Source organism: Amblyraja radiata, chromosome 8, assembly GCF_010909765.2.
Source record: "Amblyraja radiata isolate CabotCenter1 chromosome 8, sAmbRad1.1.pri, whole genome shotgun sequence".
Taxonomy (NCBI): domain Eukaryota; kingdom Metazoa; phylum Chordata; class Chondrichthyes; order Rajiformes; family Rajidae; genus Amblyraja; species Amblyraja radiata.
Window position 1 is genome coordinate 67687049 of NC_045963.1, and position 14261 is coordinate 67701309.

The 14261-nt window shown below is 46.0% G+C and overlaps 1 protein-coding gene across 1 annotated transcript in view; it reads left to right on the top strand.

The window, feature by feature from the left end:
* The window catches only part of ccdc170 (coiled-coil domain containing 170), a 91170-nt gene extending 78275 nt beyond the window's left edge, over positions 1-12895 (top strand). Inside the window, exons 12-13 of the mRNA XM_033026151.1 lie at positions 1212-1448; positions 10786-12895. Of these exons, the coding sequence (XP_032882042.1) occupies positions 1212-1448; positions 10786-11067 (519 nt within the window). The 3' untranslated portion in view covers positions 11068-12895. The remainder of the gene's footprint in view (positions 1-1211; positions 1449-10785) is intronic.
* Positions 12896-14261: the final 1366 nt, after the last annotated feature.

Here is a 14261-nt window from a genome sequence, read left to right on the forward strand (position 1 = left end):
TATTCCAGATGTGGAATATTCACCTCGACAGATGAAGGCAAGCATCCCATAGGCCTTCTTCACCTCTCCATCCACCTGTTCCGACACCGTCGGAGATCTACGGACTATATTCCAAAATCCCTCTGTTACGCAATACTCCATAGGGAATCTAACTAGTACTGTGTATGTCCGAGCCTTGACCTTGGGTTGGTGTCAGGGGTTATGGGGAGAAGGCAGGAGAATGGGGTTAGGAGGGTGATATACATCAGCCATGATTGAATGGCAGAGTAGATTTGATGGGCCGAATGGTCTAATTCTTCTTCTACTCCTTATGACCTGCAGGGGGGAGTCTGGGAAGCTGGCGAGTTCAGTCCCAAAGACCGGAGAGTCGAGGGAAAGGGAGAGTGCCAATTTCTTCATGGCTTCATAAACATAAAATACACAAAGTAACATCTGCTGATCATAGCTTATGGCCTAATTCTGCTCCTATCACCTTTCAAAATGCATCAATTTACACGGGTCCGGATTAAATTCCACCTGCCATTGCTTTGTGCAACTTTCAATCTTTTCAATGCTTTGCTGATACAGTCTGAAGAAGGGTTTCGGCCCGAAACGTTGCCCATCTCCTTCGCTCCATAGATGCTGCTGCACCCGTTGAGTTTCTCCAGCATTTTTGTGTACCTGCTGATACAGGCACCTCGTGTTCCACACAGAGGGAATGTTCTTGAAAGCAGCGCGAGTCACAAAGACGTGTAAATTAAACATCTATGCGGTGTAGATTTGAGCGCGCTATTTAAAAAATACAAGCACGTCAATCAGGCTATAGTATTAAATGAACAAGCGTGTTATTCTAAAGATTGCATAAATCCAACACGCTGTATATTTCAGACCGCAACGTTTAAAAAGTGAACACGAACAGGCAGGAGATGAAGGGGTTGGGACCAAGTGCAGGCAGATGGGATTAGATTAAATTGGCATCATGGTCAGAAGAGACATGATAGGCAGAAGGGCATGTTCCTATGCTGCACTGCTCAATGTTCATTGCTGCAGCCGATGTTAATCGTCCTCACTGCAATGCTTCAAATTTTTGTGTCATCTGCAAATTTACTAATTAATCTTCATAATCCTACCCCCTATGAATGAAATACTTGTCCTTCCTGGTGCTGAATTTTCTGTAAAGTGTGCTCCGTCTCACTCAGCAGTAACTGAATCCTTCTCCGATGTGTCTGCAGATTAAAACGCTGGAGCAAAACAAAACAATCGGGGATCTGAATAAATCTGTGAAGAAGCTGGAGAAGTTAAAACATGAGGCCACAGCAAAGCTCGGCAACACCAAGTCAGAGCTGAGTTTCACCGAGTTTGAGGCCAGGGAGGAAAAAGACCGAGCCCGGAACATATTGGAGGCTGTTAGCAGTGAGCTTAAGACTCTAAAACAAACCCTGGAAGAATTGGCCCAAAGGGAGAGACAGGTAGGAATATTCATTCTTGTCCTGGTCATGTTGAAGAGTGGCGAGATCAAGGGGTGAAACGTTGACCGTATCGGGCAGTACTGAGTAAACTCTTCTAATGCAACAGATAGTTATGTGTAAGGATAAGACTGGTACTCGGGTGAAAGTGCCAAACTCGGGCCTCTTTAGTCAGAGGGTGGTGATTCTGTGGAATTCATTGCCACAGACGGCTGTGGAGGCCAAGTCATCGGACATTTTTAAGGCGGAGATTGACAGATTCTTGAATAGTAAGGATGCCAGGGGTTATGGGGAGAAGGCAGGAGAATGGGGTTGTGCTGGAAAGATGGATCAGCCATGATTGAATGGTGGAGTTAACTTGATGGGCCGAATGGCCAAATTCTGCTCCTGCAACATGAATTTACGGGGGGGAGGCTACTTAAGGGGCTGACCCACTTGGGCGACCTAATTGGCAAGTTTAGAAGAGTTTAGGAGAGTTTGAATGTTGAAGACCTCCTTCGACAATGTTGAAGACCTCCTTCGACTGTGTTGAAGACTAGCTTCGACTGGGTATGACTAACTTCGGGAAAATTGGACACCGAATAGTGGAGAGTGAAGACGACCTCCTTTGATTTCCTTTGACCTCCTTTCGACCTCCCTTCGACTATGATGAAGACTATCTACGACTACCTTTGACTACCTGCGACTACCCTTGATTACCTACGACTAAATTGCCGACCTACTACGACTAAACCTACGAGTAAAAAAAGTATCGATTTTTTTTCAATGGTGACCTTTTTTTACTCGCGGGCATTTTTCAACATGTTGAAAAATACGCCGCGACCTAGCTGAGGCCTCGAGTACACGGGGACTACTCTCGAGCATGAAGGAGAGTTACAAAGACCTCCGACGACCTCGTGTCGACCATGCTGCGAGTATGAGTTGAGGGCAAACTCGCCAGAACTCGCAGATTAGGTCGCCCAAGTGGAACAGCTCCTTTATAACACTATAAGACAGGAACTGGAGAAAGTAGATTGGCAGTGACTCTTTGAGGGTAAATCCATATTGGCATGAAAATTGGTGTAGTAGTAGATAGCCAGATAGATTCTCAAATAATACAGCAGGATATAGATCATAGTCATAGAGTGGAAACAGGCCCTTTGGCCCAACTTGCCCACACCGACCAACACACCCCGTCTACACTATCCCATCTGTCTGCCTTTGGCCCATATCCCTCTAAACCTATTCTGTCCATTTACCTGTCTAAATGTTTCATAAATGTTGTGATAGTATATACGTCAACTACCTCCTCCGGCAGCTCGTTCCATACACCCACTACCCTTTGTTTAAAAATAGGTTGCCTCTCAGGTTCCTATTAAAACCTTTCCCCCTCAACTTAAATGGCTTCTGGTTCTTGATTCCCTGCTCTGGGTAAAAGACTCTGTGCAATTACGGTATCCATTACTCTCATTTGGAGATCAGATGGAAATTTGGGCAGACAAATGGCAGATGGAGTTTAATCTGGACATGTTTGAGGTGTTGCTTTTTGCATGTTCAATTGGAAGAGGAAAAGGTAAAGCAAATACGGAATCCTTAGCAGCATTAATTTACAATGGGATCTTGGCGTGCATGGCTCCCTGAAAGTGGTAACAAAAGTGGATAGGGTGTCAAAGAAGGAGTGTGGCATGCGTGCCTTCATCGGTTGGAGGTGTTGAATATAAAAGTTTGCAAGTCATGTTTAACAGAATGCTGCCTGGATCAGAGGGTATTAGCTGGAAGGAAAAGTTGGATTGTGTTCTCTGGAGCTTTGCAGGCTGAGAGGTGACATGAGTAAAATATATGAAAGAATGAGGCATCATTTGGATAGTTAAGGCCCTGTCCCACTTAGGCCATTTTTTTCGGCGACTACAGGTGACTGCTGCAAAATTTTCAACATGTTGAAAATTTTATGGCGACAGTGGCGACAATTTTTGCTGTCGTAGGTTGACGTAGGTGTTGACGTAGGTGTTGCCGTAGGTTGACGTAGGTGTTGCCGTAGGTGAAGTCCATTAAAACTCATCCCTGGCAGTCGCCTAAAGAGTCGCCTAAGTGGGACAGGCCCAATAGGAGTTTTTTCCCCAGGGTTAAAATGTCATAGACAAGAGGGCATAGGTTTAAGGTGAGAGGGATGTGGCTGAAAGAAAGTTTTTATACAGATAGTTTTAGGAACCTGGAAAGTGTGTTGCCAGGGGTGGTGGTGTGAACAGATAAGACAGCAATGTTGAAAGGAGCATTTAGACAGGCACGTGGACAGTGGGAATAGAGGGATGTGGACCATCTGCAGGCAAGTAAGATTAATTTAGATTGGCATCACGTTCGGTGGGATGAAGGGCCTGAGACTGTGCTGTACTGTTCTATGTTCTATCTGGGTATAAATGGTGCTCAGTTTCAGCACTCTCGCTTCTGAGTGAGGAAGCTTAATTTTCAAGATTCAAGATTCAATTTAATTGCCACATGTACCAATTAAGGTACAGTGAAATTTGAGTTACCATACAGCCAAACTAAGTAAAAAGCAAAAATACACACAGCACATAAAATAAAGTTGAACCTAAACATCCACCACAGTGGAATCAACATTCCTCACTGTGATGGAAGGCAATAATATTCAGTCATCTTCCTCCTCCTTCCTCCGGGCCCTTTGAACGGGGCCGTTGCTGACAGTCCGCTATTCAAGCCCTCTCATCGGGATGATCGAAACTCCGGCGTTGGGACGGGTCGGAACATGGAGCTCCCGGATCGGCCGCTTTTTACCGGAGACCGCTGCTTCACGGTGTTAAAGCCACAGGCCCTGCAATCGGAGACCTGGACATCTGGGCAACATAGTGTCACTGCTTGTAGAACTACTGCCTCATTAGCTTGAGTGACCTGGGTTCTCTCATGACCTCCAGTGCCGTCTGAGTGAAATTTGCATCGTTTCCCTTTGACCCTTTGTGACCATAAGACAAAGTTAGCAGAATTAGGCCATTTGGCCCGCCAAGTCTACTCTGCCATTCAATCGTGGCTGATCTATCTTTCCCTCTCAACCCCATTCTCCCACCTTGTCCCCATAACCTTTGACACCTTTACTAATCAAGTAAGGCCCAGGTGCTCCAGTTACCTCCAACATCCCACAGATATGTGGGCTGGCAGATTATTTGGCCACTATAAATTCCATCCAGTGTATGGAAAAGTGGTAGAACTCGATGAGAATATGGAACTAATATAATACGACCAGTGTGTTTGATTGTCAGTGCACGTTTAGTAGGGTGAAGGGTTTGATTCCGCACTGTGTGACTTCATGACCATTATGCAAACTGACATTGAAGGGGAACTGTATCAAAGTTGCTGGGATGTCTGAAATAGGTTGGAAGTCAGGAGATTAAATGACAAGCACATTGAAGATGCAAGCCTAATAGAGAATGGTAATGACACAAGAAAAAGAACATTGCCCGAGTCAATGGAAGTAAAAATAGGATCAGCAGAATCAATACCGACAGGTGCTATGCAGAAACAGATGTGGGTTGTGATCAGAAATTCTTGAGGTATGAGATGTCTAAACAATGGATGAAGTGCAGTTCCTCAGGCTCATGTTGGATCATGTTCGGACGTCAGAATGGATATGGGATATTTGTGGTTATGCTTCCAGAGTGAATGGTGATATTCTGCAGGGGTAAATCTTTGGATCATTGAAAGGGGAATGGGAGATGCTTTTGGTGGATCACTCTGGAGATGGTGGACTTGGTGGCCTTGAACGAGGACTGCAAGGAATAGGCAGTGTGTGAAGGAATGAGAGGGAGATACTCGGTCAGGGTTAAGCATATTAGGAGTACCAGTGGAAGATGCATTGGGAGCACTGGTACAGAAGGTGGCATTGGAGTGCAGTTTGCTTCTTTGCCCTGTGACCATTTGTGACCATAAAAGAAAGGAGCAGAACTAAGCCATTTGGCCCACCAAGTCTACTCTGCCATTCAATCATGGCTGATCTAGGTCATGAACGGACACAACAGAGAGAAATTGGGAGAATGGATTTGAACCCTTACCAAAATGGCATGAGGGGAAGAGTGGTCACGTTAGCTGAGAGACTCAGTAGGCTCCCAGCGGATATTGGTCTGAGTATGCCCCCTGAGATAGAGGTATAAGAAGAGTTGGGGAACATGTCAAATTAATGGAAGAATGCACACTGAAAAAGTTGCTTCAAGCCGGTTATAGATTTACTGTTCCGCTTGCCCAGAAGAGGGAGTGTTTTACTGCAAGATCTTTGGCCTTTGTTACTGTGGAGCTGGCTACTCTATAGGTGTGCCTCGTTCAACTTACTTTGCACCTAATAAAAGGGATCCACAGCGTGATTCCGTAGAATTGGCGGGAATTGTGAGAGATTTTCTGAGCCTGAGGCAGAGCTGGGAGACCTATGGCCAGCCACTGGAAGGAGTGAAAATGAGGGTGGTCAGCCTAAAGTTGTAGATCGAGGGTAGACATCCAGGTCAGGACAGCATCGGTTACTGGGTGGATGGCCATGAGGCCCCCAGGGAAAAGCCTCAGTGGGCAGTCATAGATGCAAACAGGTTATGGGATCAGCAGGTGAGAGGAGGTGAATGAGGACAATCGCCAGATGAACGAACAAACTGGCTCTGGTTCAGCTCCTTAACCTAATTGGTGTATTCCTCAGGCCAGAGCTTGCTTTAGAAGGAGTGATGAATCACAGTCCAATGATTCAGGTACTCAGTTTAGTTCCGTTTAGTTTATTGTCACGTGTACCTAAGTGTCAGCACCTAAGTTACAGAGAAAGGTTGAACAAGATAGGTCTTTATTCTTTGGAGCGCAGAAGGTTAAGGGGGGGACTTGATAGAGGTCTTTAAAGTTATGAGAGGGATAGACAGAGTTGATGTGGATAAGCTTTTTCAATTGAGAGTAAGGAAGATTCAAACAAGGGGACATGATTTGAGAATTAAGGGACAGAAGTTTAGGGGTAACATGAGGGGGAACTTCTTTACTCAGAGAGTGGTAGCGGTGTGGAATGAGCTTCCAGTGGAAGTGGTTTAGGCAGGTTCGATTTTATCATTTAAAAATAAATTGGATAGGTACATGGATGGAAAAGGAATGGAGGGTTACGGTCTGAGTGCAGGTAGATGGGACTAGGGGAGAGTAAGTGTTCGGCACGGACTAGAAGGGCCGAGATGGCCTGTTTCCGTGCTGTAATTGTTATATGGTTATATGGTACCGAGGTACACTGAAAAGCTTTTGTTGCATGCTAACCAGTCAGCAGGAAGACTATACATGATTACAATCGAGACATTCACAGTGTACAGATACATGATGAGGGAATAACGTTTAGTGCAAGATAAAGTCAGTAAAGTCCGATCAAAGATAGTCTGAGGGTCACCGATGAGGTAGATAGTAGTTCAGGACTGCTCTCTAGTTGCGGTAGGATGGTTCAGATGCCTGATAACATGCTGAGAAGAAACGGTCCCTAGACACAGAAGCAGGCACTGACATCTCAGCAGGTAAACATACCGCTCTTTGTAATGCGCCATTTTCGATTTTTCACTCATAACTTGGCCATGCATAGGTTAAACCGGGATCTGCGGTTCCTTGTGCCTCTACATCTAACCATATAACCATATAACAATTACAGCACGGAAACAGGCCATCTCGGCCCTACAAGTCCGTGCCGAACAACTTTTTTCCCTTAGTCCCACCTGCCTGCACTCATACCATAACCCTCCATTCCCTTCTCATCCATATGCCTATCCAATTTATTTTTAAATGATACCAACGAACCTGCCTCCACCACTTCCACTGGAAGCTCATTCCACACCGCTACCACTCTCTGCGTAAAGAAGTTCCCCCTCACGTTACCCCTAAACTTCTGTCCCTTAATTCTGAAGTCATGTCCTCTTGTTTGAATCTTCCCTATTCTCAAAGGGAAAAGCTTGTCCACATCAACTCTGTCTATCCCTCTCATCATTTTAAAGACCTCTATCAAGTCCTCCCTTAACCTTCTGCGCTCCAGAGAATAAAGACCTAACTTATTCAACCTTTCTCTGTAACTTAGTTGTTGAAACCCGGGCAACATTCTAGTAAATCTCCTCTGTACTCTCTCTATTTTGTTGACATCCTTCCTATAATTGGGCGGCCAAAATTGTACACCATACTCCAGATTTGGTCTCACCAATGCCTTGAACAATTTTAACATTACATCCCAGCTTCTATACTCAATGTTCTGATTTATAAAGGCTAGCATACCAAAAGCTTTCTTTACCACCCTATCTATATGAGATTCCACCTTCAAGGAACTGGCCTGGCATTTTGTAGAATAACTATTCTGTACCAAATTCTGAATCCTCTAGTCCAGAATAAAATGCATTAGTCGTGGGTTATTCTCACTATTAGCCCCGTGAGTGTATATGCATGTATAATTGAGCATGTTTGTCTGAGCCATTTTGTGACAAGATGGTGCATGTATGACTGTGTGTGTGCGCATGCGTATGTGCACGCGTGTATGCGCGCCCGTGCGTGTGTGTGCGCGTGCCTGTGTGTGTTTGCGTGTGTTGTGTGTGTGTGTGCGTATGCTGGCCCGTGTGTGCCCGCAGCAGGTGTTCAGCTCTCCCGAAGGCCGTACAATCAGATGTGTGAACGACTCTGAATGCACCTTGTCCTTTTCCATGTATCTGTGAAAGCTCAAGTACAAACGGGGAAAACTAAATCATTCAGAAAAGGTGCAAGATGCATAGAAAATAAAAGCTTGAGGTACATCAAGTGTTCCTTCAGGGATCTTTGTGTTCCTCAGTCACCGTCAGTTCTAAAGAGTGTGACAAGTTGAAGAATTGATCATATTTATTAATTAGAAAATACATTGCGCCTTTCACACCTTTTGGACACTGCTCTCACACGCTGACTCCTGCTGTAACTAATTATTGAGAGAGAGAGAGTGAGAGAGATAGAGAGAGGGGAGGGGGAACCATCTTGAAGTGAGTCTGACAATAGGTGCAGGAGTAGGCCATCGGCCCTTCAAGCCAACACCACCATTCAATGTGATCATGGCTGATCATCCCCAATCAGTATACTCCGTTCCTGCCTTCTCCTCATATCCCCTGACTCCGCTATTTTTAAGAGCCCTATCTAGCTCTCTCTTGAAAGCATCCAGAGAACCGGCCTCCACCACCCTCTGAGGCAGAGAATTCCACAGACTCACCACTCTCTGTGAGAAAAAGTGTTTCCTCGTCTCCGTTCTAAATGGCTTACTCGTTATTCTTAAACTGTGGCCCCTGGTTCTGGACTCCCCCAACACCGGGAACATGTTTCCTGCCTCTAGCGTGTCCAAACCCTTAACAATCTTATATGTTTCAATGGGATAGCCTCTCATCCTTCTAAACTCCAGAGTGTACAAGCACAGCCGCTCCATTCTCTCAGCATATGACAGTCCTGCCTTCCCGGGAATTAACCTTGTAAACCTACCCCGCACTCCCTCAATAGCAAGAATGTTCTTCCTCAAATTAGGGGACCAACACTGCACACAATACACCAGGTGTGGTCTCACTAGGGCTCTGTACGACTGCAGAAGGACCTCTTTGCTCCTATATTCGATTCCTCTTGTTATAAAAGGTTCTCTGATCAGCACTTTTGTACCAAATCTTGTTTCCCCACTCCATATATGAAATTGCTGCTTGTACTCCCCTCACATACCCCATCACCTCTTTTTTTTAAATCCCCACAGGTTGTGAAATCTAGACAGACATACTAAATGGCCTGTCCCACTTTCCCGAGCTGCTCATGAATTCTCCCGAGTTTTCCCCATAATTCAAAATCGGAAAATTATCGTATGAGTCCGTAGGAGGCCTTAGGAGTCCGTAGATATATCGTAGCGGCTCGTTATGTCAGCCGTAGGTACTCGGGGCATCAGGTAAGTCGGGACGTTTTTTCCAGCACGATAAAAATGTCCACGAGTAAAAAGATAGTCGGGAGAAGAAAAATTGCAACATTTAATGACCCGAGTACCAACGGCAGACATAACTGGTGCTCCAACCTGCGGGAGCTGCGGACAGTAACATCGTGAAGCTCGCCGTCTCTGGTTAGGGACTGATTTCGGGAACTCCAAGCCGCAGGAGTTTCGACCGCCCCGATGCAGGAGCTTAGACTGCCCCGACGAGGGAGATCGATCGCCGGCTGCGGATGGTTCGACTCCCCCGACTGCGGGAGGAAAGGAAGAAAGAAGATAAGACTTTATTGCCTTCCATCACGGTGGGGATTGTGGAGGAGCCGCTGTGGTGGATGTTTATGTTAATTTTTATGTAGTTGTGTGTCTTGTTGCTTATTTGTTATGACTGTACGGCAAACCAAATTCCTCGTATGTTGCAAAACGTACTGGGCTAATAAATTACTATTATGATTATGTTGGAGGGAGCCGGAACACCCGATGAAAACCCACACGGTCACAGGGAGAATGTACAAATTCTGCACAGACAGCACCCATAGTCAGGATTGAACCTGGGTCTCTGGCGCTGTGAGGTAGCAGCTCTACTGCTGCGCCACTCCCTTAATCAACCTCACTTAAATAAACTGTGCTCATTGTTGTATTGCTATCCCTGCGAACTTCCTTAGCACACGTTTACTGCTGTATTTCACACACTGCCATAATGATCACACGTCTGAAGTATTTCATTGGCTGTGATGTGCTTTGGATCATCCAGAATCCGTGAAAAATTCTACACAATACAATTCTTTCCCTGGAGTCGAAGGTTTTGAGACATTCCATTCTCATGTCATCTTTTTAACCCGTTGATTCCAATGGAAACTAACCCTATTTTTAATGGGCTATAAAAAGGAACTCTTAGGGTCATGTCGCACGGAATCCAGACCCTTCGGCCCAACTGATCTATGCTGACCAAGTTGCCCCATCTAAGCTAATCCCATTTGCCCATGTTTAACCCATATCTCTCTAAACCTTTCCTGTCCTTGTACCTGTCTAAATGTGTTTTTAATGCTATTATAGTATCTGCCTCAACTATCTCTCTGAGGCATAGAGCATGGAAACGGGGCCTTCGGCCCAACTTGCCCGCACCGACCAACATGTCCCATCTCGACTAGTCCCCCTACCTATGTTTGGCCCATATCCATCTGAACCTGTCTAAATGTCTGAATGCTCTTTTGGCAACTCATTCCATCCACACACCACCCTCTGAGTGAAAAAAATCACCCTTCAGGTTCCTATTAAATCTTTTCCCTTTCACCTTAATCCTGGTTCTTGATTCCTCTACTCTGGGTAAAAGACTGTCTTTTAGACCTTGTGAGTGCATGAGTGTGTGAAGCAGATAATCTATGTAACATTGCGCGCTTGTTGTTTCAGCTGGTGAATTTCAGGGACGTTGTCTCACGGATACTGGGCTTGAACGTTCATGCTCTTGCACTTCCTGACTATGAGATAATAAAACGCCTTGAGATGCTTGCCCAAGCTCACCATTCTTCAGCAGTGACTGCACTGCAGCTCGAGAACTCCATGGACAAGCTAAACCAAGGCTATGCAGCAGGACGCGAGGCCAGGCAAAGATTGGCTGCTGATCTGAACCACCCAGGCCCCATGCGAATGACACCAATGCCACCAAGGAGACTGAAGAGCGCCTCATCATGAGAAGCTTTCACCATCTGAGTTATCATCAACATTGGAATGGTAGTGTGCAGAGTCTGAATAGCAATCATAGTAATTATTTCAAAATATTGTCACCTTTCCGAAGTTCTTGGGATGGCCTGCTAGTCTGAGACAGACTGTGCTGATGTTGGTGGTATTCAGAAGGTTGTGAGTTCAAGTCCCACTCCTGAGGCTTGAGCACACCATCTAGACCAGGGGTTCCCAACCTTTTTCGTCCCGGTTACCCATGGCAATTTTAATAGCACATTACAATGTTATTTCGCTTATTTATGAACAACTAATGATGAACAGATATACCAGAACCAAATACAGTCTGCCAATGAGAAAAAAATATGTACAAATCCAGAATCATTAAATTTACCCTCTGGGTCGGCGAAATTGACCCCCTGGGGTAGAGATGCAGGTGGGAGGCAGGTAAATTTACCCCAGGTTGGGAACCCTTGATCTAGACTGAAGCTCCCAGGTGCCGAACTCGGAGGTTGCTGAGGTGCTGGAGTTTCATTCTGTCTAACGAGATATTAAATTAATGCACAGTTTGCTCTCCACAAAGGACGTAGAGGTTGTCTGACATTCTTCTGAAGAACAGGAGGACTTTCCAGATCAATAACTATCCCTCGAGTAGATCAGTAGAACCGTTCACTTCTTTACTGTTTGCAAGCTGTTGACATGTGGAAATTAGCTGCTGTCAGTAGTCAGTGAATGAATGCCTTTCAAATGATTCCCTGTGAGGCACAAGATGCTCAAACGTGGCGGATGAATTCACTTTCCTCCTTCCCTTTCTAAAGGGCCATCCCTCCTCTCCACAGCTCCATCCCCACGGAGATGTTGGCAAAGTCTGAGCAGAAAGGAGAAAGATTCAGGTGGGAGATCACAGCAGAAGTGAACAAATTGTCCTCATCCTCAACAAATTCCCCTTTTGACTCCTCTCACTTTATTCAACGTAAAGGTGTGGTCATGGGCACTCGCATGGGCCCCAGCTGTGCCTGCCTCTTTGTTGGTTACGTCCAACGGTCCTTGTTCCAAAGGTACTCTTTCTCCACTGCAACGATGACTGCATTGGGGCTGCCTCCTTGCAGAACTCGTCAATTTCATCACCTTTTTTACCATCAACTTACACCCTTCCCTCAAATTCACTTTGATTATCCCTGACACCTCTCTCTCTCTCCCCTTTCTTGACCTCTCTGTCTTAATCACAGGGACAGACTATAGACTGATGTCTGCTATAAACCCACTGACTCACACAGTTATCTGGACTGACCCTCCTCCCACCCTGCCTCTGGCGAAGACGCCATCCCCTATTCTCAAATTCTTTGTCTCCGTTGCATCTACGCCCAAGGTAAGGATGCCCCACTCTGGGATATTTGTCCTCTTTTGAAATTAACCCTGCTGTCGTTGATGGATTTCTCACCCACGTCACCTCTGTGTCCGGCAGTTCTATTGTGGTTCCCTCTCCCCCCTGATGGAATACATAATTCTTTGGCATTTCTACCAACGCATCATTCTTTGACGTTTAGCCAATGTGATCCCACCACCAGTCACCTCTTCCCACCACATTGCTTTTCGCAGAGACCATTCCCTCTACAACTCCTTGGCTCACTGATCCCTTCCCAACAAATCTCCCCATCCACTCCGACCAGGTACTTTCCTCCGGTACACCACATGAGTTGTCCCTACACCTCCTCTCTCACATCCATCCAGTGACCCCAACAACACTGGCAGGTGAGACATAGGTTCCCTCTAAAACCCCATATACTGCATTCAGTGCTCTCGATGTGCCCTCATTTACAATGGCGAGATCAAACATTCGGTCCTGGGCCTGCTCCATTGTACGGGTGAGGCCACATGCAAACTGGAGGAACAACTGTTCCTCACTATGGTCTCCTCGACATTGTGCAGCTCCGCTCTTGCTCCCCCTTCCCCCAGTCGCAACAGGGCCTGAGACCCCCTAGTCTTCACTTTTCACCCCATCAGCCGTCATTTACAGCACATAATCCGCCGACGCTTTCGTCACCCCCCACGGGATCCCACCACTAGCCACATCTTCCCATCTCCGCCCCTTTCCACTTGCCGCAGAGACCACTCCCACCGCAACTCCTGGGTTAACTAATCCCTTCACACCCAAACCACCCCTCCCCAGGTACTTTCCCTTGCAACCGCAAAAGATGCGACGCCTTTCCCTATACCTCCTCCCTCGACTCCGTCCCAACAGTCTTTTCTGGTGAGGCGGAGGTTCACTTGCACCCCCTCAACCTCATCTACTGTATCCGCTGTTGCATGTGTGGACTCCTATATATCGGCGAGACCAAGCGCAGGCTCGGCGATCGTTTCGCTGAACACCTCCGCTCAGTCCTGCAAAAACTACCTGATTTCCTGGTTGCTAAACACTTTAACTCCCCTTCCCATTCCCACACTGACCTTTCTGTCCTGGGCCTCCTCTATTGTCAGTGTGAGGCCTAGTGCAAATTGGAGAAACAGCACCTCATATTTCACTTGTGCAGCTTACACCCTCTCTCTCCATCCATCCCCCTTCCCAATTCTCCAACCAGTCTAACTGTCTCCCTGATTATATTTGATCTCTGTTTGCTTTGTTGTCACTTTCTCCGAGCTAACAATGATCTATTCTCCATCTTCCTTGAATTTCATCTCTTTTGATGTCTTGCTTTCACACGCTACCTTCCCTTATCTCTGTGTCTCCCACTCCCTTCACTTTCAGTCTGAAGAAGGGTCTTGACCCGAAAGTCACCCGTTCCTTCTCTCAGAGTTGCTACCTTTCCCGCTGAGTTACTCCAGCATTTTGTGTCTTATCTTCGGTATAAACCAGTATCTGCAGTTCCTTCCTACACATCTCCAAGGTAAAAATCACCTTGTGGATAAACCAGTTTCGAAGGTAGGAGAGCATATCTGACTCGGGTAAACTGGATCATAGTTTGCCAGGCAAATCTGTAATTTAAAGCAGATACGTTCCTACTGAAATTGAGGCATAATTCTGTGAACACAGGGAAATTGAAGACCGGATCACTAAAAATTATTGAGTGTTAAACAGAGCTATAAAAAAGGTATTATGGCAGATGTCAGGCAGATGGCACATGTGAGACTATTTATAGGCAATTGAGAAAGGAAGTGGGTAAAAGAAGGAAATAAGGGAGTTCAGGAGAGAACGTGAGAAATGAGTGGCG